The 25,697-nt window shown below is 36.0% G+C and overlaps 1 protein-coding gene across 12 annotated transcripts in view; it reads left to right on the top strand.

The window, feature by feature from the left end:
- Positions 1-25,697, top strand: part of DGKB (diacylglycerol kinase beta) — a 1,170,055-nt gene that overhangs the window by 502,793 nt on the left and 641,565 nt on the right. For all 12 annotated transcript variants that reach the window (XM_081537636.1, XM_081537628.1, XM_081537635.1 and 9 more), the window contains 4 exons: positions 97-214; positions 2,972-3,060; positions 3,143-3,259; positions 16,267-16,365. In XM_081537636.1, the coding sequence (XP_081393762.1) occupies positions 97-214; positions 2,972-3,060; positions 3,143-3,259; positions 16,267-16,365 (423 nt within the window). The remainder of the gene's footprint in view (positions 1-96; positions 215-2,971; positions 3,061-3,142; positions 3,260-16,266; positions 16,366-25,697) is intronic.

The raw sequence follows: 25,697 nt of genomic DNA, 5'->3' as shown, positions 1-25,697 counted from the left end.
TCAAATGCTGCCGTCCAGCTCTGAATTTTATTGGCATTTTCTTATTCCACTGTTTATTTCATTAAGTGAAATCTGTTTTTCTTACGTCCCGTGCAGAATGTGAAGGATGACGGACAGCATGTGTGGCGACTCAAGCACTTTAACAAACCTGCCTACTGCAATCTTTGCCTGAACATGCTGATCGGCGTAGGGAAGCAGGGCCTCTGCTGCTCCTGTGAGTATGTTTCCTTTGCCCGGACATCATCACCTTCAGTGAGGAAAGGTTGATTTCACGGCATAGTCCTGTTTGTAGACAGAGTCACGAAATTAACCTGACCCTTCCTGTACCTATGATTTATGTCTCCCTGTAGTGTGTTTCTGAAGGTTTAGGTCATTCTAGTTTTAACTTCCTTCAATTTTGGAAAACCCTCTCCTTGGGAGAGGAATAAGGACATTTTCCAACTCACAATCCATTTTCTTTCCACTGTAATTTAGTTTATTCATGATTCTTATGGCTTCTGCGAGTATTAGGAAAATATCCACTGGCCTCTCATCCTTATATCTTACATTTATGCATATTTGTCCTTTTTTCCCCAAGTTAGTTGCTTTATTCACATTGTTTTCCTATAATGAGCTTATTCCTTTTAGTATTTTAAGGATAATTACTTGATCAGTTTGCACTCAGATTAAGAAATCATAAGGAATAAAAACTAATCTTGTACCTCAGATGCATGAGTTTTAATTCTGTCATGGAGAAGTTCTTCATATATGGTTAATGGGTATTAGAATGCAAAGTTTCACCCGTTCATGAATTGCGGCCATTAGTTTTATTTCAGCACACTTATCTTTGCAATATTTATTTTATTCTATGGAATACTGCCGACTAGAATTTTCAGATAGTGCTTGCATCAATTGATAAAAGGCACTTAAGAATTTTTAAACCAACAGCATGTACGCCTGAGGAACTTTTGCATTCTGTGATACTTCTGCTGAAACAGGGGGAATACTGAGTCCTCCTCACTAAGGGTGACTTTGTCTTAGTCCAGCATATTGTCCAACCATACCCTTTTCTGCAGTGTATGCTTACTGAACCTGTCAGGTTTATTGGATACCTCCCATTTTTGTGCATTTATAATAAATCTAATTTCTTACCTGGCTTCCATATAATACATGATTTTCAGATATTAATTTTAGCTAATGACTTCTTTGGTAGCATATTTGGGAGAAGACTTTCAGATGTTTTATTTGACATTAAAAACCATATTTTAGGACCACTTTTAAGTGTCTAAGGATTTTAGTAAAGTAACATAAGATTACCTCATGCCACTTCAGAGGGCTGTTTCTGGTGGCCACATTTATGAGGCTGGTTACCCCAGAACATTCTCAATGTACAGAGGAAGTAATTTGTTTTCAAGGCTTTATTGTTTTTAAGGAAAATAATTTTTCAGAGTATTTTCTATTGATGGGAGCTTATGAAACAAAATGGTAATTCTCAAACAATGTGGGCAGTGTCATGTAAGAGTGAGAATCTTGCTCACAAATTTTAACTGGTAAGTGTAGCAAATGTAATATACAACATTATTACCATTAGGGAAGAGAAGAGGAACTATGTTTTCTTCCTCACTGTTGCCAAAGGAAGTCACAGATGTGGCTATTGGGGAAGAATTTTACTATATAAGTATTATGTGAACTTAGTATTTCTTCATTCTAATTCCATGCAGTGGTTAATTTCTTTTTGTTTTATTGAGAGACCTACCTGGTTGCTTTTTTACTTAATTTTTATTCCCTGTATTTATGCATTTGTTACTCTTAATTACAAACCAGTATTTTATTAAAGAATATCTTTATAAGACCCTGAGTTATACTCAAAATCAAGCCATGTAGTGATTTACAGATGCCAATAAAGTGTATGTGTTGGCTTTATGACACATTTTACACATACACACCCCCATATATATCTTAGTATTTGTGAATATATGCATATTTGTGCTTAGTCGCTCAGTCGTGTCTGACTCTTTGCGACTCCATGGACTATAGCCTGCCAGGCTCCTTTGTCCATGGAGATTCTTCAGCCAAGAATACTGGAGTGCGTTGCCATGCCCTCCTCCAGGGAATCTTCCCAACCCAGGGATTGAACCCAGGTCTCCCACATTGCAGACAGATTCTTTACCATCTGAGTCACCAGGGAAACCCATACATATTTGCATATACATATTAATTGTGTATATATATATATATATATATATATATATACCATAAAATGCATATATACATACACATGTATATCTTTGTATATGTGTATATATACACATTTGTACATATATTAATTTTTGCATCTATATATCATAAATGCATATATACACACATGCGCGCGTGCACACACACACACACACACACACATACCATATGCTGTCTAGCAAAGGTTTTTCCTTTTGGAGACAGATTGCCATGATGGCCATGAGGGATGAAGTTTAACTGAAGGCCTGGCATGTATGAGGAAATCTATTCTCTGGAAATAGACTAACCAGCTATTTGAGATTTAGATAAATCAATAGACAAAACAGCATAAACTCATGGGCTTTTACTCCCATGCCTGCCAGCTGCTCTCATGCCTATACTCTGTAAAATATAGATCTTTTCCTTCTAACAAATGACACCAAGCCATTTGGCAGTCATCAATTTGTCTTTAATATTTTTGTCATCTGGGAATTATTGTGAAAAATTTGAGTGAGGCCTGATTTAATTAAGCATTTCCTGCTATGCCATGATAGAAGAGTCTTGGTTTTTCACATGCATAATATTTCCTGTACTAATTGGCCTTTTGTATTCCATGGTAAAAAACAGTAGACTTGGACTTTTTCTTGATGTCGCTGATTGGATTGATTAGGGAGCAGTGGCTATGAAACAAGGTTCTGTTAATGTCATTCTTTCTCTGTAAAATTGCAGTCTGGGCCAGGATGAGCTCTGAATTTGTGTACATGTTTTCTTTCAGTTTGCAAGTACACAGTCCATGAGCGCTGCGTGGCTAGAGCGCCTCCTTCATGTATCAAGACTTATGTGAAGTCCAAGAAGAACACTGATGTGAGTGCATGGCCGTGTTGGCTTTTGGAGTGTGTTGTTTATGGATGCTTCTTCTCACTGCAGTGCTCTTGTTCTGTTCTAGGTGATGCATCACTACTGGGTTGAAGGCAACTGCCCAACCAAGTGTGATAAGTGCCACAAAACGGTCAAATGTTACCAGGGCTTGACGGGACTGCATTGTGTTTGGTGTCAGATCACAGTGAGTAACATTGGAGAATATATCTCTGCCATTCACTCTTGATGAAGACGCTGTGTCCCTTGCTCTCTGATGAGACTGTAGACTAAGTCCAACTTAGCATAGCATAATGGGAGCCTCTCATCTCATGTGTGGCTCCAAAAGGGATAAAGGTCAGAGTCAAATTTGACCTCAGAGGGTCCAGAATTTTAGAGCTAACCTTAGAGATAGTACTGTCACGAGGCTTTCAAACTGTGCTCTGCGGAGTTCTAGAAAGGTAACAAGGCACCATGGCTGTGGATGGGCAGTGAGCTTGGAATATTGACTGGGTAGAGCTCAGCTAGCTGTCTGCCCTGAAACTCTATTTTGGTAGAATTTTGTATTCTACATATTCTATATTTATTTCGATCATAAGATCTATTAGGCTTAAAAAGGGTAGAACCATGAGTAATGTGATCCAAAGACTTAATTTTATAGTGAAGATGCTAAGACCAAGAAAATTTAAGCAAATCATTGATGACCACACGGCTAAGTAGAGAGGCAAGCGTGTCCATATTTTAGTTCTTGATGATTCTAAGAACTCACTTAACCCTTCTTTACAATGTGTTGTTGCCTTTCTCCTTTCATTAAGTCATAGATTGAGGGATACAGGTATGGATGTAAATGCTAACCGTAAATGACATTGACAATGAAGAAAGAAGAGGTCACTTGGTCTTTCCTGGGAAATCTTTGCACTCTCCCTGGCTTGCATAATTGAAAAAGCTTCTTCAAATAACTTCTGGGATAAACACATTTGTTAGGTAGTACCTCTAGTATTTCATGTTGTATTTCCGGAAGTTAATTAGAATGCACTTTTTAAAAATAACCACTTTTTACCATTTAGTACAAAAACATTTATGGGGCTGAATTTTCCCCCCATTGACTTTGTTTTCTCTTTACACCTAGTGTATGAGTCATCTTATTTATAGGACAAATTGTTCTTGCTTTGTGGGAATTAAACAGGAGAGAGCAGTGTATCAGTTAATTAAGCAAATAAGTTTCTGTGTAGTGCTCATGAGCACTCGTCCCCAACACACACACCATTTAAAAATTTTCTTAAGTACACATACACACACATACTCACAGGATAATGAGAAAAACAAACTGTGACTTGTATTTCAAAAGTACAATTAAGTACTTTTTTTTTTAAATGAACACATTTTCTTCAATCATTTTCAACTCTTACTCAGTTAAATTATATTTACGTTTGAAATTTCCTCAATTATGAAAGACAGTTTTATTTTTTTTAAGTGATTGGGTATTATAATAAAATGTCTAACGATTTAAACTATACATGTGAATTACTTAAACATGTTGATTTCTCAGTTTTAAGAAGACCATAACTATTTTATTTCTTAAAAATCTTGTGCTCATTAAAATATTAGTTTTCTTTTCTAAGGATCTATAAAAAATTTAATTTTTGTTTGAGATCTTATATAACTCTATTCCTCTTATTTTCCCCGTGGAGTACATCTTTTGTTAGTTATATCTTTATTTTACCATAAACTGAAGTTGGAGAATATCAGAATTTGTTTCTTCTTTTTATTTCAAGTTATTTCCCATCCTTCATACATTTCAAATGTGTTATTTTCTTTCCCATTTTTAATTTCTTTTTTTTTTATTGAAGTACAGTTGCTTTACAATGTTGGGTTTGTAGTTTCTGCTGTACAGCAAAGTGAATCAGCTCTATGCATACACATAGTCCCTCTTTTTTGGATTTCTTTTTCATTTAGGTCACCACAGAGCAATGAGTAGAGTTCCCTGTTCTATACAGTTGGTTACCATTAGTTGTCCATTTTATACATAGTAGTGTATATATGTCAGTTCCTATCTCCCAATCCATTCTATCTACCCTTCCCTTCTTGGTATCCATACATTTGTTCTCTATGTCTGTGTCTCTATTTCTACTTTGCAAATAAGTCCATCTATACCACTTTTCTTGATTCCATGTATTTGTATTAATATATGACATTTGGTTTTCTCTTTCTGACTTATTTTAGTCTGTATGACAGTCTCTAGGTCCATACACGTCTTGGCAAATGGCACAAATTCTTTCCTTTTTATGGCTGAGTAGTATTCCATTGTATACATGGACCACATCTTCTTTACCCATTCCCCTGTTAATAGACATTTAGGTTGCTTCCATGTCCTGGCTATTGTAAATAGTGCTGCAGTGAACATTGCAGTATTTTTTTAATTATGTATTTAAAATGTGAACACTATAAAATTATGCAGTGCCTCCTTTCCTGATACAAAAGCTTTTAGAGATTTTAAGTTTCTTTATTTGACTCCTCTTCTCTTTCCTCTATTTAATATCTTCTGCCTTTTTCATTCTATGGGAATTACTCTCCTCAGAGTTACCATTGCTAATAGTGTCTTACTGATAATCAAGGCATCTTGAAATGCTTTTCTTGTTTTACATTCCATTTTACTCTTCTTGTTTTCTTTCTTTTGTTTCAGTGGTTCTGACACTGAAAATTTCTATTTCTAGCCCCATCAGTCTCCAGTTATACACTTATTTTTGGTCTTGATCCTGGTCCTAGTCTTATAAGAAATTAGGCCTTTCCTTTTATAGGAAAGAAAACACTGTGTCTGAATAAACTCTGCTTTTATAATCTGAGGATTTCAGGTCCAATTCAGTTCAGACATCATGCCCCTAACATCTTACTCTTAAGGTCAATGTGTACCTGAAGATGACTCTTTTGTCACTACAACAAAGCACAATATAAGCTATTAATGTCTTCAAACCCCACCTTCTACTCAGAGCACGGGCTATCAGGGAGCACTGAAGGGTTTAATGCAGAGTCAGAGAGAAATAGAGCTTCTCAGGGTGCTTTTTGGCTTACTAAACTCTCCCAAGACCTGAGGCTTCTGGCTAACGTCAGCTTTATTTGCTATAAACCATGATCTCCAGGGTTTCTGTGAGTGTTTGGTTCATGAAACAAAACCCAAAATTTTAAAAAAGAGTTCTCATGTTTCCAGAAGAAAGAATATATACATATAACCTTCTTATAAGTAGCTTCAGCCTCTGTGCTCTTTTGGATTTTTAATGTTAAGCAATTATAAGAATTTATTTATTAATTTATTGATTTTTCTGCCTAGGTTAAATAGAAGATATCTACCTCAGACCATTTCTATATTTAGTATGATCTATACTTTCTTCTTGAACTATTGTGTGAAGATCTCAGTCTAAAGTTGATCTGGTCTTGACTGACACTTACACTCCAGATTGCCTTTATTTAAAAAAAAAAAAAATTATATATTTGGCTGCACTGGCTCTTAGTTGTGGCACATGGGGTCTTTAGTTGCAGCACATGTGATCTAGTTTTCTGACCAGAGGTTGGACTGGGAGAGTCCGGCCTTGGGAACATAGAGTCAGCTGCTGGACCACCAGGGGAGTCCCCTGATTGCCTTTAAACAAATTGAATCTACTTTCTTATGTCTTTATGCTTCCCAGAAAGTGCTATAAATATAGTAAAGAGCTAGCAGAAGCTGTGAAAGTGATGGGATGTGCACCATCAAAGCTGAGTGTTAGGGAGGCCTATCTGAATGGAGTCTGTATGGAATAGATTGTAGAGAGAAACCAAGAGAATGAAACCTGGTTTCATTTCAGTAGTTTTACAAATGCTATCACTTCCTTTAAACATAGGACTTTTGGCAATTGCTTAAGTCTTAATTTAGTCATAAGTTAGACTGACCATATTCCTATAAGTGTCTCTGTTCAACAACTAAGGCAGTAATTGTATAATCTTCGGCAAAGTATATACAAGCTTTGGCCAGTTTCTTAATTGTCAAAATGGATATATGATACCTATCTTGTAAAATTTTTATGAAAATTAAAGAAATTTTAAAAAATCTGTGTAAATATGTTTAGTGTAGAATCTCATACATAATAATGCTTGCAGGTGTGCTAAGTCAATTCAGTTGTTTCTGACTCTTTGTGACCCCATGGACAATAGCCCACAAGGATCCTCTGTCCATGGGATTCTTCAGGCAGCAGTACCAGAGTGGGTTGCCATTTCCTTCCCCAGGGGATATCCCTGACCCAGGGATCAAACCCGAGTCTCTTAAGTCTCCTACATTGGCAGGCATGTTCTTTAATTCTAACTCCACCTGGGAAGCCCATAGTAGTGCTTAGTGATTGACAATTACTTTCACAGTGAAGGCTAGGTAAAATGTCATGTGTGTGTGTGTTTGTATGTGTGTGTGTGTGTGTGTGTGCGCATGCGTGCTCGGTCGTGTCTGACTCTTTGCGACCCCAAGGACTATAGCCCGCCATACTCCTCTATCCATGGAATTCATCAGGCAAGAATATTAGAGTGAGTTGCCATGTCCTCTTCCAGGGGAATCTTCTCTATCCAGTGATTGAACCCACATGTCTTGCATCTCTTGCATTGGCAGGCAGATTCTTTACCACTTGTACCAACTGGGAAGCCCAGGTAAATTGTCATCTGGGGGCACAAAACCCAACCTCTGGCTCACAGAGTGTACTCCATGAATGTTACTCAAACCATCTCTCTCCCTTCTGGAAGGATCTCTAATTTCCCAGTCTAACAATAACACCTGCATCTTCTAAAAGCATCCAGAAACATGTGGTCGTGCATATCACTAAAGCCTAGACTAAGATGATTTATTTATATTCACAAAGGACAGTTATTCCAACTTTCTTTTATGAAACATAGTAAGATCATGCTTGCAATGATTGGAAATAGAGCTGGAAGTCAATCTCTTATCCTTGTCTTTCACCTCTATCTCATATATTCAACCTATCACTGAGCCTCTAAGTTTCCTCCTTAAAATATCTCTCTCAGATTTGGTTTTTGTCTTCACTATTCACAGCCCAAGTGCAAGCTCTTAGCACCTCTTAACTAGATTAGAGTCAGAAATCTTGGCTTACCTCCCTAACAGAAGGTACTTTTCCTATAACACAGGCTGAAAACCACCTCCAGAATCAACTTCTGAAAATACTGTTTTATTATCATATGCCACCTTTGGCAACCCATAATAGTTCTGTGAAGATGAATGCAGCCCTCACCTCTTCCTACCTCAACCTGGTTTTCATTTCCCCAAATATGAAAGCCAAGCCTAAGCACATGACGTATGTAATATTCCCTTCCATGCCCAGGCCCTGCTATAAGTTGAGCATGTCTGTGGACAGTTCCCAGCGAAAGCCATGCTTCACCCATGTTATTTAGCTCACTTTGCTTTATTTTATTTATTTATTTTTCTGTGTTTGGGGTCTTGATTGCCACATGTGGGCTTTCTCTCATTGCGGCAAGCGAAGGCTGCTCTCCAGTTGCCACGTTTGGGCTTCTCACTGCAGAGGCTTTTCTTGTTGAAGAGCACAGGCTCTAGGATGAGTGGGCTTCAGTAGTTATGGCACATGGGCTTAGTTGCCCCCTGGCATGTGGGATCTTCCCAAACCAGGGATTGAACCCGTGTCCCCTACATTGGTGGATTTTAACCACTGGACCACCCAGGAAGTTCCTTGCTTACTCTGTGATTGTCCTGAATGCACCCACCTCAAATTCTAACTACACTTCAAGAACCAAATTAAGTTCCATATTTCCCTTGAGATTTTCCTTGACACTATATGTTTACTTTTTCTGAATACTTTCCAAACTTTTATTGCACACCAAAAGAAGAGTGAAATGCTATCTAGAATTGTCATGTCTGCATGCTAATATTGTCTACACTGCTCAATCACAGTCTCATCTGGCTCCAGATCCAATATACACCTTTGGATCACCCTAATCACCCTAAATCTTGATTCAGTGCCGAAGATAGAGGATATCCTCAACAATTTCACTTTCATGACAGGTATCCTATTCTTCTTACTGTGAAATAGTGAATTTTAAATGTATGATGTAAATTCTTTTTTTTAAACATCCTGTAATCCTCAAATATACATCAGATATACAAATATGTGTATACAAATAATTAAAGATAAAAAAAAAAGTGTCAGTCGTTCAGTAGCATCCAACTCTTTGCAACCCTAGGGACTGTATACAGTGAGGCTGTAGACTTCTGTCCATGGAATTCTCCAGGGATGAATATTGGAGTAGGTAGCCATTTTCTTCTCCAGGGGATCTTCCCAACCCAAGGATCAAACCCAGGTCTTCCACATTGCAGGCAGATTTTTTACAGTCTGAGCCACCAGGGAAAACACTCCTTTTTATTCAGAACCTGTGGATTCTTGATGTTACAGAATTTTGCCATCATATAGATAGAAAGTTAGGCTCTTAGAACTGAGTTTTATCTCCTTTTGTAAGTCTTACCACTTAAAAATAAAAACAGGAAAATCATAAGTAAGAACAATATAAACTGCCTTCTAACATTTAGGCAACCATTTCCCTGTGCTTTATAATTCAGTCATCTGGGCTGAATGTCCTCATTGCTTCTTTTTTCCTCCTCTTGCTGACATTCTGTGATCCTTAAGATATCACTGTTTAATTATTATTATTAGAGAGATGCAAATACAAACTACAGTGAGGTATCCCCTCACACAGGTCAGAATGGCCATCATCAAAAATCTACAAACAATAAATCCTGGAAAGGGTATGGAGAAAAGGGAACCTTCTTGTACTGTTGATGGGAATGCAAATTGATACAGCCACTATAGAGTACAGTATGGAAATTCCTTCAAAATCTATGAATAAAACTACCATATGACCCAGCAATTCTACTACTAGGCATATACCCTGAGGAAACCAGAATAGCTAAGACATGGAAGCAATCTAGATGTGAATTGACAGATGAATGGATAAAGAAGTTATGGTACATATACACAATGGAATATTACTCAGCTATAAAAAGGAATGCATTTGAGTTGGTTGTAATGAGGTGGACAGAGCCTATTAAACAGAGTGAAGTAAATCAGAAAGAGAAAGAGAAATATCATTTATTAATGCATATATGTGGAATCTAGAAAGACGGTACGGATGAACCTATCTACAGGGCAACAATGGAGAGGTACACTTAGAGAACAGACTTTTGGACACAGGGGCAGGAGAAGGTGGGATGATTTGAGAGAGTAGCATTGAAATGTATACATTACCATATGTAAAATAGATAGCCAGTGGGAATTTTCTGTATGACACAGGGAACCCAAAGCTGGTGCTCTGTGACAGCCTAGATGGGTGGGGTGGGGAGGGAGACGGAAGGGAGGTTAAGAGGGAGGGGTCATATGTGTAGCTATGACTGACTCTTGTTGATACATGGCAGAAACCATCACAATATTGTAATTATTCTTCAATTAAAAATAAAATATTTTTTTAAAAAAGATCTCACTCTTTATACCTGTTGATTTCTACTATGAAAGTATTTTCTTGACATTCTATTAAAATAGGTTGTCATTTGCTCCTGGTTGTGGTAAAATGTCCATGGTCAGGCAGGACTCAGTATCAGTGGATGATACTTTTCATTTGAGTTTGGCAAAAGCAAGCCTATATTGTGGCTATAGGTTATTGACTTTTGGTATCATGACTGTGTGGATCACAATAAACTGTGGAAAATTCTGAAAGAGATGGGAATACCAGACCAGCTGACCTGTCTCTTGAGAAACCTGTATGCAGGTCAAGAAGCAACAGTTAGAACTGGACATGGAACAACAGACTGGTTCCAAATAGGAAAAGGAGTACGTCAAGACTGTATATTGTCCCCCTGCTTATTTAACTTATATGCAGAGTACATCATGAGAAACGCTGGGCTGGAAGAAACACAAGCTGGAATCAAGATTGCTGGGAGAAATATCAATAACTTCAGATATGCAGATGACACCACCCTTATGGCAGAGAGTGAAGAAGAACTAAAGAGCCTCTTGATGAAGGTGAAGGAGGAGAGTGAAAAAGTTGGCTTAAAGCTCAACATTCAGAAAACTAAGATCATGGCATCTGGTCCCATCACTCCATGGGAAATAGATGGGGAAACAGTGGAAACAGTGTCAGACTTTATTTTTTTGGGCTCCAGAATCACTGCTGATGGTGACTGCAGCCATGAAATTAAGAGACGCTTACTCCTTGGAAGGAAGGTTATGGCCAACCTAGATAGCATATTTAAAAGCAGAGACATTACTTTGCCAACAAAAGTCCGTCTAGTCAAGGCTATGGTTTTTCCATTGGTCATGTATGGATGTGAGAGTTGGATGGTGAAGAAAGCTGAGCGCCGCAGAATTGATGCTTTTGAACTGTGGTGTTGGAGAAGACTCTCGAGAGTCCCTTGGACTGCAGGAGATCCAATCAATCCATCCTAAAAGAGATCAATCCTGGGTGTTCATTGGAAGGTCTGATGTTGAAGCTGAAACTCCAATACTTTGGCCACCTCATGTGAAGGGTTGACTCATTGGAAAAGACCCTGATGCTGGGTAGGATTGGGGGCGGGAGGAGAAGGGTATGACAGAGGATGAGATGGTTGGATGGGATCACCGACTCGATGAACATGGGTTTGGGTAGACTCCGGGAGTTGGTGATGGACAGAGAGGCCTGGCGTGCTGCAATTCATGGGGTCGCAGAGAGTCGGACACGACTGAGCGACTGAACTGAACTGAACTGAACTGAGGACTACTACTTCTTTTAAAATAGTCAACTCCTAACAATAATGTTTAAAGGTTTCCAGTGGCTTTACAATAGAAAGATTCATGCTTTAGCAAATTCCAGTGTTAACACAGCACCTGAAATGGAAAAATGTTAGTGATAAAAATACATATAAATCAATAAATATTCTTCTAATCTGGTCACTTCATTTTTCTGCAGAAAAACAATTTCTTTTTTTCTTCCAAATTCTTATAGAAATTTATTTTCTATTTTTCGTCCTTTCAACTTTTTAGATTCTGTTTTCTTCTCAGTACAACACTTTCACTCTTTTCTCAACTCCATCCAATAAACACATATACATATACACACATACACACAAACTTATTCACACATTTTATTTTTCTTCCTAAATTGAGACAGCTTTTTTCAATAAACATAGATCTGGCTCTAAATTAGGTGCTATTAGAAATGTTATAAACTCTGAAATTATTTCCAAGTGTTTAATTCACTTCCAGAAATAGCTGGTTTATATTTTATGAATTGTCTAGCTATGAGACTGATTCCCTTACACAGAAATGGAAGTTTCTATACATATAATAAAATAATGACCTGATGATTTCTCTACCTTACTCTAAAAATGCAAAGGTAACTGAACAAAAATAAAAACACTGTTTAAAAGGTAACAATTTCTTTACTCTGGGGCTCCTTTGGCCATTCCATTTAAGAGGCAGGACTCGTCAATGTTCTAGTTTATCACTCTTCTTGATGAGGCTTTTTCTCTGTTTTGCTGATTTACAGTCTTGGTTATCTTTAAGATAATTGTCAGACTTCGGTATTATACTGTCACTGAGAAGGACTCAGCTTTGAATTTTTTTTTTTGTTTTTTCTGTAAAATGGCATGGTGATGAGTTTAAGCAACTTGTTATTATTGCTGATTATGCTCTATTCCTTTTTACATTTTTATTTAAAACATATCATACATACAGAAAATTATAAATATCCCAGGGAGAGAGCTCAGTGAATTTTGCACAAATGAACATATATATAGCTAACACCTCATGGAGAAACAAAACATTACCAGTAACCTAAGATACTTTTAGGGGCCAGTGGCTTTTAAATTGTATTATATGGTTTCTATTTTGTTGATATTTTCTATTTTTTTAATAGACTTCATTTGTTGCAAAGTTTTAGTTTCACAGTGAAAATGATGTACACTTTTAATCTTGATAAATAGTCTTGGGAACCATAAGCATTTTCTCATTGCCCTTCATATTTTATAGTTTGTCTTCAAGTATGTTTATGAACAATATGGTCAGTGCAGTAGGCCTGCTATACACATTGTGAAAAAATCAGTATTTTCCAATGTGGTGTCCTCAGCTTTGATACTTCCAGCTACAAATAATGTCATGATGTTGATGGACACCCACACATATTTAGCAGCTGCCAGATTCCAGTCTTAAGAGAAGTGTAAGGTACCTTGCACATTATTAGTTAATGCAGACTTCTTGAGGAGGAGAATTTTCTTGCACGGTGTCTTCCTTTTTCACTGAGGATGGTATGGTTACTGACATCCTTGTAGATCCTGCTACATGCTTATGTTCCTGCAAGACTCTGCCTCATAGCCACCTGGACCACATGGCAATCAAACTGGGCAGTGCCATGCTGATTTTATTTAGCTCTTCAGGGAAGCCAGGGCTTCCCAGGTGATGGTAGTGGTAAAGAACCCACTTGCCAATGCAGGAGACATAAGAGATGTGGGTTTGATCTAAGAATTGGGAAGATCCCATGGAGGAGGGCATGCCAACCCACTGCAGTATTCTTGCTTGGACAGAATCCCCATGGACAGAAGAGCCTTGTGGGCTACAGTCCATGGGGTTGCCAAGAGTCAGACATGACTGAAGTGACTTAGCACACTGCACGCATGCAGGGAGCAGTGTTTCATAGGACTCCTTCCAGTACCTATGCTCTGAAACCCTCAAACCTCATTATGAAGAGGTACTCCATATATTCTGTTTGGCTTATCAACTTTGTAATTCTTTCTGAGTGCTCAGTTCCTTTTTTTGTTTTGCTGGAAAACTAGCTTAAATACCAAAAGCTGTCATTAAATTCATTTTATTTTTGTTGTGTTTTATTACCTCTGGTAACCCTCAAATAACGCTATAGAGAGGTTAGTCATCCCTTCCCATATCAGTTGCAGATTGTTAAAAATCCATGGGATGGAGGCAGGGTGGAGACTGAGCTGCTCAGTTTGTGTAGGTGGTCAGTGCTGGCAAGATCTCAGTACCCTGTCTCTCTGTCCTTCAGAGTTGCATGTAAAACTTCAGTCACTGCAAGCAAGTGTGAAAATTCATTTTTTTCTCACTCTGTGCACACAGAAATTTTATCTTAGAGTCTTGCATTGTCAGTTTTAAATAGGTAGCGTAGGATCGAAAAGCAGAAGCTTTTTCTCTGTGACACCACGGTACAAAAGAGCCTTCGAGACACACAGCCTGTCTTTGATTTTTGGTTCAGTTGTCATAGCAATTGGTACATTCCTTTCCAAGGGCTACCATAACGAAACACTACAAAATGAGAGCAGAAAGTTATCCTTTCATAGTTCTAGAGGCTAGAAACCCAAGATCAAGATGTTAGCGGGCCATGCTCCCTCCGAAGGCTGTAGTGAAGTATCCACCCTCACCTTTTCCTTATTCTGGGAGTGGCCCCCAATCATTGGTGGTCCTTGGCCTTTGGCTTCATCACCAAATCCCTGCTTCTGTTGTCACATTACCTCTTCCCTCCATGTCTGTCTCTTTATATCCAGATTTCTCTCTTCTCATAAGAAAGCCAGTCATTGGATTAAACTGCAAGCTATTTCAGTATAACTTCAACTGAACTTGAATATGCCTACAAAGATTTTATTTCTAAATGAATTCATATTGTACAGATACTAGAATTCAGGACATTAATTGAGGACAGACCTGATTTAACCTGCAACACTTGGTAATCTAGTCTGAATCCCAAATTTCAGGGTCATGATTTATTCTGAGAAAATTGATGAAATCTAATATATTAATAATATATTTAAACCAGTCACTAATTTTATTTTGTGGAAACTCTGCATTTCCATTTGCCAGATGATTGCCTGTTAATTTAGTTCTATTTTGCATATGGCTTCAAGTGCTTCTTTATCTTGAATACCCCTTGCCTCTTGACAAAGCAATGCTTGGTAAGATGAAACCACTTTTTTAAGGAGTTTACCTGTCACTGAGAAGCAAAACTACTAATTATGGATGAATGTGTAAAGGTATTTTTATTTCATGTAATGTGGCCTAGTGTGATTTAATTATAGTGCAAGTAGCCTTAATTCCAAGGCAGGGCGTTACCATGATAGATATTTTAGATCCAAGGACAACAGAAATACCCCTTCAGTAGTGAACTACTCAGGTGACCTATTATCACCAGCAGCACATCTACTCTCATTAGACTCCTGTGCTTGGTTGTTAATGAACTGTTACAAAGGTAGGCTTGTGTTGGAAATTAATATAACCAAGATTTAATGGGGTGGCTTTTGGTTCAGAACTGAAAAATAAGTCAGCTCCTTTTTGGTTCTGAACAAAACATGTTATTTTATTAACATCTGTAATTTTTTTAAAAGCATGACTATTGCATATTACATTGATAGGGAGTAGGGGATGCAGGTGTCCATAGGTGCCTTTAAACAACTATTAGGTTAACAGTTCTATGTGGCTTCAATAAGAATTATCACCCCAATTAAAAAAAAAAATCACTTATTTAATATACCATATTATAATACCTTGATTTCAACTTGTGGCCAGGTTTGATAAAAATATCGGTTTAAATTCATACATGTTGAAAAGTAAGTTACACTTATTATTATACACTTACTTAATGTAGAGCTGATAAATACAATATAAAGATAAATTTTTATAATCATAATCATCTTCTTATATTTATATCCTGCTCCTACTGAGATGAATCTCTGGTTACATTTACATATTGAATTAGAAAGTTAAAACTAATGATGGGATCAATTATGCCCCATACTGAGCTGTGCACTTTGGAATGACTTTGAGAAAACAGGAGGGTCAAAAAAAAAAAAAGCAGTCACAGTGCACAGTGGTTTCAAGATTATGCTAACAGATAAGCATAGGAAGGATTGTAATGGATGATAATGTGTGTTTGTCAAAGAAATCAGGCTTTTCAGGGGAAAAACCTAAAGGACATTTCTAATATAAACATTTCTGAGAATTGGAAAATATATAGGCTGGGTCACGGAAGTTGCTGCACAGTTTATTTAAGGCAGACTGTATAAGAACAGATGTCATAGGAGTCCCTTTATGATCCTGTTTGTTTGTCCTTGTAATTCTTTAAATGTATTTGCTGCATCTCAGGTGAAGTAGAATCTGCTTCATGTTTGCTGTTGTTATGCAAAATGATAGTTTCCTCTTTCTCTTTCCCTAGCTGCATAATAAATGTGCTTCTCATCTGAAACCTGAATGTGACTGCGGACCTTTGAAGGACCATATTTTACCACCCACCACAATCTGTCCAGTGGTACTGGTGAGTTTTTCCTTCTCATCATTGTGCTATAACTTGGGATTTCTGTAACTAACCGGTGCACCCTACCACTTGATGCTTTCAGAGGTCATTTTCCATTGATCAAGGCAGAACTCAGTAGACCTAAAATACCTCCTTACTTCAGAGAAGACCTCTTTGCCCACTATATTTCCTTTTGCCTTCATGGCACAATAAACTTATCAGTAAGGTATGCTCTAACTGAAGCTGACTCAGGTTTTATCACTCAGTCATGTTGTACTTACCAGAAATTGTATAGGCAGAACACTTCCACATTTTACATGTTTTATAGATCGAGCTTCCCAGAATAATGAAGTTATTCTTATGGGCAGTTTTGCTGGAGATGCACATTATCTATTTGCAATTGGGAAGTCTCTCACCTAAGTCAGAGGCTGCTTAGAATGAGGACACACACCTGGAAGAGAGCTATGCACTGACACTAGGGATATTTTATCTTTTATTAGTGAACAATAAATTTAACCACCTGCAAAACAGTTCCTTGATTCAATAAATATATAAGCGAAAAAATGCCTAAGTAAGGTAACCTTGATAAGAGCAGATCCTGATAGAAAGAGAAGCAGCTATTCAAAGATAATATTCACATTACCTTTCAAAATCCAAATTGTTTCTAAAGTGAAGCAGTTATTTTACAAAACAAACCATTTTATATCCATAATTCAGTTCTCATTTTTCTTTTTAAACAACATGGAAATTAACTAGCTGGAACTTCAGTTTGATGTAAAAAAATACAACAACTAAGAAATGTTAGACAAATACTTTTCTAAAGGTCAACTTAGAAATTAATCAAATTACTCAATTTGCACCCACTTATGATTCATTTTGTAATTATCTGTAAAATACTGGCTGTATTTAAATGCTTTTATTTTAAAAAATTAAAAACTCTTTATTTTCTCAAACTGTAAAGAAAAAGCAGAAGAAAATACCTCCATATTGCTGAGGATTGCAATAACCAATTCTAAATTTCCCTTCATCGTGTAAGAATTATTAGACAGCCTGTAGTAAATAAGATTAATTAAAATTAATGAGAGCCATATTAAATTTTTTTCTTTTATAGTATTTTCTTAAAGAGAAAGAACTTGTAGAATTTTTATATATTTGCATTTTTTTAAAAAATATATAGTAATTTGTACTGGTTTAGATATATTCTTAATCTCATATTTTAACTCTAAGAAAAAAGAATCTATTATATCATTCTATTATCCAGCTATCTGTGTAAAACCCTACTAAATTCAGTGAGCCAGGGGGCTGTTTCTTTGACCTACTTATGTTAGCCTCTAGTCTTATAAGCTCAAAAATGAGATAGATTCTTTTATTATCCTATCCTTCCTTTCTTTGAAAGAATCAAAGGTAAAGAACATGTGTTGAATAAATGGTTTTGTCTTGAACAATCTTGCAGAGTCTTTGTTGCTATTGTAGAAACTTCTGATTCTGAAGATTTGTTTTGTCATTAAATCTTCCTAAGGTTTTTTATCATGATTTGTATCTCAGCATTTGCTGTATTATCATTTTCTTGGTACTAACTGAAGTATGAGGCACTGTTAACCACCTCATCCTTCATAAATGTCTACCTTCCTTGACACCCATTATCCCACCCTCTCCTGATCCTTGTGTTTCTCTGGATACTTGCTCTTTATATCTTTCCTGGTTTTCAAGAGTTCAGCCTGCCCCATGTTGGCTCCCATCCATATACCCTACCCTCACTCGCATGCCATGGCTTTCTGCTCTAAACATTCTTCCCAGTGAGATCTTGCTTATTCATTTATTTCATTACTGTGTTATTAAGTTCAGCCTCTGCTTATGAGCCTCAAGTGCTTCAACCTGGAGGTTCCATGTTGTTTACATGCATGATATATTATTATAAGTAATAATAGTAACTTCTACTTATTGAGCACATATATTATACCAGCTACTATGCTTAATATCTTAGTCCATTCAAAAAGTGCTTATTGTCTAGTATGTGCCCAATATTATTAACAGTGGAAAGAAGCCCAAATAAAATCTTTGCTTTCATAAAGTTTTCATTCCAGTGGGGTGAAATAGGCAATAAGCAAAACAATAAGTAAGTTATTTACTACCTGTTTGTGCCTCAGACAGTAAAGAATCTACCTACCATGTGGGAGACCCAAGTTCAATCCCTGGGTGGGAAAGATCCCCTGAAGAAGGAAATGGCAACCCACTGCAGTATTCTTGCCTGGAAAATTCTATGGGCAGAGGAGCCTGGAAAGCTACAGTCCATGGGGTCACAAAGAGTTGGGCATGACTGAGCAACAAACACTTTCAATTTTATATTAAATTACTAGTGGTATTTAAAATTTAAAGGAAAAAATTAAAGTAGAAAAAGAAAAGAAGGAATGTTGGAACTGCAGTTATAAGAGAGCAAGTTAAGAATTCACCAAGGAAATAGAGCTAAGAGTTGAGGAATGTGAGAGGGTTGCTATTGTGGCTCTCTGGGGACAAAACTCTGTGGACAGAGGAGTCACCAAGGAGGAGAAGCACAGACTCAGGCAGGAGAAGCCTGACACATCTGAAGAGCATCAAAGACATTAGTGCCTGGGTCTGTTTTGCAGGGCAAATGATAGAAGAGAAGTTCAAATATGTCTTAAGATTTTCATATGCATAGGACAATTTAGGCTATTCTAAGGTCTTTAGCCTTTACTGTGAAATAAATTAGAAGTCAGACCAGATGAGAGAATGATCTGACTTACATATTTAAAAGAACATCAGTCTAACTAGTGTGTTTAGGGGCTAACAATGGAAAAAGGAAATGACATTTAGATTTTCTTTAGAGAAATAGGAAGCTGGCTCATTGCTGACAGCTGGGTGGTTTGAGAGTTTTGCGGATCAGGAAGAAATTACACAACAGTCACTTGGAGAATGGGAGCTATGTGGATCAAGGAAATACCAGGTCCGGGGAATAAGGAACAGTCTCAGGTTAATAATAGTGAATTTAGAACAAGAAAGGTAAACTTGAATGGGTATCTTTCTCTGGTAATATTCAGTCTTATTTCTCCAGTTATCTTCTAACTCCAGGAGTAGAATAGCCATGGGTCAGCTTTAATGAGACTGTGCTGTACCCAATATGATCAAAGGAGAGGGAAGCAAAGGAGTTGAGAATGTGTACAAGTGAGTAATTGTAGGGACTGGCTATGGAATTTAAGCTGGGAAACAAGGAAAATTAAGGACGTGGAGAGTAAAGTACAATAAGGGATGTTAGGAAGATACATTTGTGGATTACAGTGGGATCAAAGATTGTTGAAATCAACCTTATTAGTGTCAAGTTACAAGAATGAGTGAGATAACAATTGAGATTATGGGGGGGTTGCAGTTATTGATGCTGATAGGTATGAATTAATTTAAACATCACAGTGATGCCAAAAAGTAAATATTGTAACTTTCTCGGTTTTACCTATTGAGAAAAGTGATAGTAAATTGTCGATATCACATGGCTATGAAGTAGCAATCCGAGATTGGAACCCAAGAACAATCATTGCAGAGCTTGTACACTGAGCTCATCATTTCTAGCCTTTATCCAAGTCCCAAGATAGATCTTCTCCTATTGGCCTTATCTAGAATCTTCATTCTCCAACCTTCCCGAGAAAGAAGCTTAAGAATTATCATTAGTGCTTCATCTTGAATAGCAAATTTATCATTAGGCAGCCTATACTGATGTTCTTATTTCTCTCTTTTGCCTTCATCCCACCTGTAACTGTCTCATATGTTACTTGCAAATTGTTTTCCAGAATTGCCCTAATATTAGTAGAATTATTACAGAATTGCCTCTTCTTTGCATTCTCCACACTGCTTCCTGGATCCACTTTCAAAAACATAATAAAATATTTTCCTACTGAAATATTTTAAAATACTTAAAATACTTTTAGTGATTCCTATTTGAATTACAAACTGTCTAGCAAGGTAAACAAGGCTCTTTAACTGAATCACTCCACCTAATCCCTTACACACCATCTTACACGCTAGAAATCAAGGTTTTGAACTACTTGAAATTCTCTAAGTATACCTGCTCTTCAAAGCCTTTGTGGTTTTGTACAAGTCAATAAATTGGCCTGAATCACTTTGCCTTGCTGCCTTGCTAAGTAGAAATTAAAGTTTACTTTCTGATCATGGAATTAGTACTTGATTCTTAAACCCATTAGCTATTTAAATACTAAAATTTTAAACAAATTAATAAAGTTGTTCTGCATACAAAATTGCTTAATATGCTTCAACTGATAGGCTCTGAGGCTTTTCAGTTTGTGAACTTGCAATAACTTCCCTGGAATGATTTCACACTGTATCTGCTGCTGGAATTTTTAAACATTCATTGAAAGAAAATCTTTAGTCCTCACACATAATACAATATTTTTTATTCTCTAATAACAACTTTCTTCTCAAAAAATATAAGTTCTCAGTTTCTCATGGTCATGTGAGTTTCAAACTCAGTAGCAGTGTCGTCATTAACATTATTTATAACTCATTCTAGAAAATATGGAATGAAGAATTAAAACATAACATTTTATTGAGGTTTTTGTCCCTTCTCTTTGACTCTGTTGTCAGGAATCAGTTATTGAATGAGCAATGTAAACTCACTACAGATTAGATATCTTATCTCTCGTTGAAACATTTAAATGGCATACTTCTATGTGAAGGTCAGTAGCAACAGTCTTCTTATATTTTAAAGCATCCCTTCAGGTATTAATTTTATTCATTTATTCTTTAAAATTTCTATACCTCTATTCTCAGCCCCCAAACTCTCCCAGATACTTATTAGCTTTAATGATTCAATAGGTGCTCACTTGTTATGGAGATTAGCCAGGTCAGCATGTTCTTTTCACTGATGACATGCTTTTATAAGCATACACTAAAAATTACTTCCACAGTTAATTTGTCTTGATAGTGTCTATTTCGATAAAAATATACTAAAGCCAACTACTCTGAAATTAAAATAGAAATGTAATCAATGATTCCATATATCAAATATAATCATGGGTTTCTGGAATTGCAATTGATTTCCAGCATATTTTGAGTATACTATCAAAGAAGCTTCATCCCGTAAAAGTTATCTAGGTTCTTTGTGACTGTGTTTATGTACCTATAATGCTTTCTCTGAGGATTTTCCAGCAAAAAAAATAAAAATGATTAGAACTATTGTCTCTCTACTTCTATATTGAAGGTAATTCAGAACTGTTTACAAAGGTAGATTTCTTGAAGGTCTATCCTCATCTGACCTCCAAACAACTGGAAAGTGAACCCAATGCAATCCAGTTAGTCAGGACTCTTGATCAGCAGCTTAATTTCTAGAAAAAGCCATTAACCCTTATCAAATGATAGTCAAAACAGATGTTCTTCCTTTAATGGACTCCTTCAAAAATATATTCCTGATTCTTGTTTTGGATCACACTCAGAAATCTCAGCCTCCCAATCCCAATCAAATGTCAATGTAAAAATTGTAATAATTTCATATAAATCATGACCTGATGAGCATGAAAATTGCCCACTCTTTTATGTTATGAGTTTTACTCCTAACCCAAGCAGATTTGGTCCGTGTTGTTTTAGTCCCTCAGAGGTTTGCTTTAATTATTTTGGACCACTGTGTCATCAACGTACACTGAAAGGCTTTAAAAAAATAATATGAAGCTGCCCCATTGTAACGAGAAAGGTATGTTTTAGAGATGCCTTCATTTCCTAACAGAAGTCCCTTTCTATTCTGTTTATCATGGTTTAATACCTCTGAATGTTATTATTATTATCATGTTTCATCTTCTATCCTTAAGAAGAATAGAGTTAAATTTATACTGACTTTTGACTGTGATGCTGGGTTGTATGTTATTTATTTCCATGTGCTAATCTGTAAGTCTATTATTATCCATTTCATAAATTTTGTTCACTATAATGGTCTTATTCAGTACTTCTCAAATTATTTTCGATAGTACAAAATTTTTTTAGGTCCCAGAAATCAATGGAATAGGCCAGATAGAGTCCATCTGATTTTCAGAATAATTTTATAGTGGAAGCTTTAAATTTGATACTTCCCTAGACCTATGGTCTAGTCTTACATTAATTATAAATTTTATGTATTTTTTTTCTAATGATCAGGCTAACTGAGTGTCTATGATTACATGTGTTTTTATAATAATTTTTCAGTTTGTGTTAGGGTTTTATTTAATTAATTCTGCTCCTGTCAACAAATGAATACTTGAGATGTCTCCTGAGGAAGTAGCTTTTTTAACTTTATATTTGAACAGCAAAAGCAGATCATCATAAAAATCATTTCTATTATATTTAGCTCTGTGATTTAATTTTATTTATAAAATAATTACTTTACATTAGAATTTAAAAGCAAGCTTCTATTCTCTAACTAACAAGGGGCTAATTATTTAGTAATCTTCTATATCAACATATATTAGTAAAGTTGATAAAATATGGGGACTATGTAATGTTGATTACTTTAAATCTGGATTTATATTACATATAAGTATCCATTCTTCATGTAACTGTTAAGACTATGCCTTTAAATTGTTTTTCAGATAATTGTTGATGAACAATGTATATTATTTTTATTCATAATAGCTGTAGTGCCAGAATCCTCCTGTTTTTCCTTCTCTTTCCTTCTTTCTTTCTTCCTTCCTTCCTTCCACTGACTTTTATTGAAGTCACCAAAGCTAAAAATTCAGATAAGAACAGTTCTCTTTTTTACTGTAATTTTGACTCTGTTGGGCAAGACAGGCAAGGAGATTACATATTCCAGTGTGGTAAATATTGACTTACTGGGGCTTTTCAGTGAAGAGAATCTTCATCTATTCTGAGGGTAATTCAAAGAGTAAATGAAAATTTTCTTGAATGTAGGATGCTTGAGCTGAATCTTGAATAAAACAAGGATTTGGCCAGCAAATGCAAAGTGAGCTTTATATGGATAGTCTCAGAAATAAGAGAGCACAGGATGAGATCTTGAAACAGCAAAATGTTTATTAAGTTTTATGAATAAATGCGAGGTGTGGAGAGACAGACAAGACAAAGTCTGAGACGCTGAAAAGCCTGACCTTTCTTGTCAAGCAAGTAGGCTTTATCCAGTATAAATAAGGGACTACATGATCAGATTTGTGTTTTAAAAAGATAATTCAATTACAGTAAATTTAAAGCAGGAAGCAGAGGAGATATGAGAGTACAATTACTAGGTTGTGAGGGAAAAAATCACAAAATACCAACAGAGGAAGAAAATGAAGGAAAAAGGATAGAAGATCGTAGCAGAGAACAGAATATTAGGGATTGATTTGATTTCAGGATAAATTAATTTCAGAGGATGGTAAAGTCCATTATGTTGAACCAGAAAATGAGTGTTAACCCTTTATTATATGAGAACTATGCATTTATTGTATATAACTTATTAAAAACAATATGAAATGACTAGAAAAACATTTAAAAGTCTCTAAAACAGTTATATAAGAACAATTATTAACATATCAATAGAACCACTACTTAAGTTTACCTGTTGATGTTTAAATGTTTATTTTGGCATTTTTGTAATTAGCCTTGACATACCATGTACCATCCTATTTTAACATATAAACTTACATCATTAAGTGTCTATATATTTGTACATACTGTGTAACATCACTATTAATGGTTGTATAATATCTTATTAATTGAAGATATAGTTCAGTTGAAACAGTGTTTATATTTAGCATATTTGCAATTCTTTAATCTTATAAATAACACTTTAGTGAACATCTTTATGAAGAGTGGCTTCTCCAAGTTACTCTCTAATCAGAACTACAAAGTATTACTTTTTCCCCAAACGTACTTATTTTCTTCTGCAAATGAATCAGATTTCACAGTTGTTTTGTTTTTTCTGTACTGTGAACACACCTCCAAATCAGGAATACAGGACAGAGATGCATCCTAAAGTCAAACACTAGTTTTACAGTCACAAAGAGTTGGACACAACTGAGTGACTGAACTGAACTGAACTGATTCCTTATTTAAACATTTAAAAGATTAATTTGGTGGGACTATTTTATCTTACTTTTAAACAGACATAATATTATCAGAATGTATTGTAAAGATAGTATTCATTGACAGGAAGTGATATAAAACAAAGGATATGTTCAGCAACATGCTTCTTTGAACCAACTGTGGTGTGTTCTTCCTGGAACATTTTCTCTTATTGTAATATCCTATATTAGCTTAAATTCACCTTGACGAATGCCAACAAAATAAATAATAAAACTTGTTAGCTTGGAGAAAGGAAAGCAAAACTACTGAGAGAATATAAGTTTTAAACATAGTCTTTAGATTTGATTCATATGGTTCCAATTCTACCTTTCTCTTCTTTATTGTGATTTTGCAATGTGGCCAAGTCATGGTGTTGCTGAGGCAGCAATCTGTGTATCTCTAGGTATAACAGCCTCAGAGAACCATATGTCTCTATTAACTTTTCCTCTCATTCCGATCTTTCTTACTCTTCCACTATTATAAGAATTCTACTAAATTATGCATTGTAGATATGGTAAGTCTTAAATAGCAGAGAGTATGTTAAATCTTTCCTTTGAGCATGTGTTTACTCCTCAGTGATGTCAGAGGCCTGTTAGGGAGTGGAAGTATCACATACGCTTTCTTTGTCACAGTCCCAGGATTCTGAGTTCTTCCTGTCCCATCTTTCACTTAACCCTAACCAGTAACTGTTAATAGCAACAACCTCAATACCAAACATCAGCTAATTAAAAGAAGGAGGGAGATGCCTGAATTCTCTGTGATTCCGAATGTGAGATATTGAATTCTCATTAACCTTATTTCCTGAACTAGTCAGAAAGTACACAGAAGTGTAGAGAGTCTGGGAGAGAGGTGTGAACAGTTGGCTAAGGATGTGAGTTGCTGCACGTTTTATTTAACATCATTTCAGCTGCTTCATTTTCCATTTACCTCTTTAACCTTAACCACAGTTACTAAAGTCATCTATTTCCTTGAAAATTCTTTATGTAAGGTACCATAGGTTTGTGCCTATGTAATTTTCATTTTTTGTCTAAAGAGTGGAACAAAGCACATTGTCAGTGCTCAATAAATGTTTCATCAATGTCATTACTTAATATTCATTTAATTAATATTCATTATAGATCAATTCATAATTGTCATCAGAGTAATGATAGGCAAGAAGGAATCTCATTTTTCCCCATATTTTGAAAATCTAACTCAGACTCAATTTCATGGTATTATTCATAAAGGAGAGCTGCTTTTTTAAATTTATTTTTTACATATATAAAATTAAATTCTGAATGTTCTTATATTTTTTGCCTGTGGTTTTTTGC

This window comes from Giraffa tippelskirchi, chromosome 10, assembly GCF_054371585.1.
Source record: "Giraffa tippelskirchi isolate mGirTip1 chromosome 10, T2T-mGirTip1v1.2.pri, whole genome shotgun sequence".
Classification (NCBI taxonomy): Eukaryota; Metazoa; Chordata; class Mammalia; order Artiodactyla; family Giraffidae; genus Giraffa; species Giraffa tippelskirchi.
This window is presented reverse-complemented; position numbering and strand designations above follow the sequence as displayed.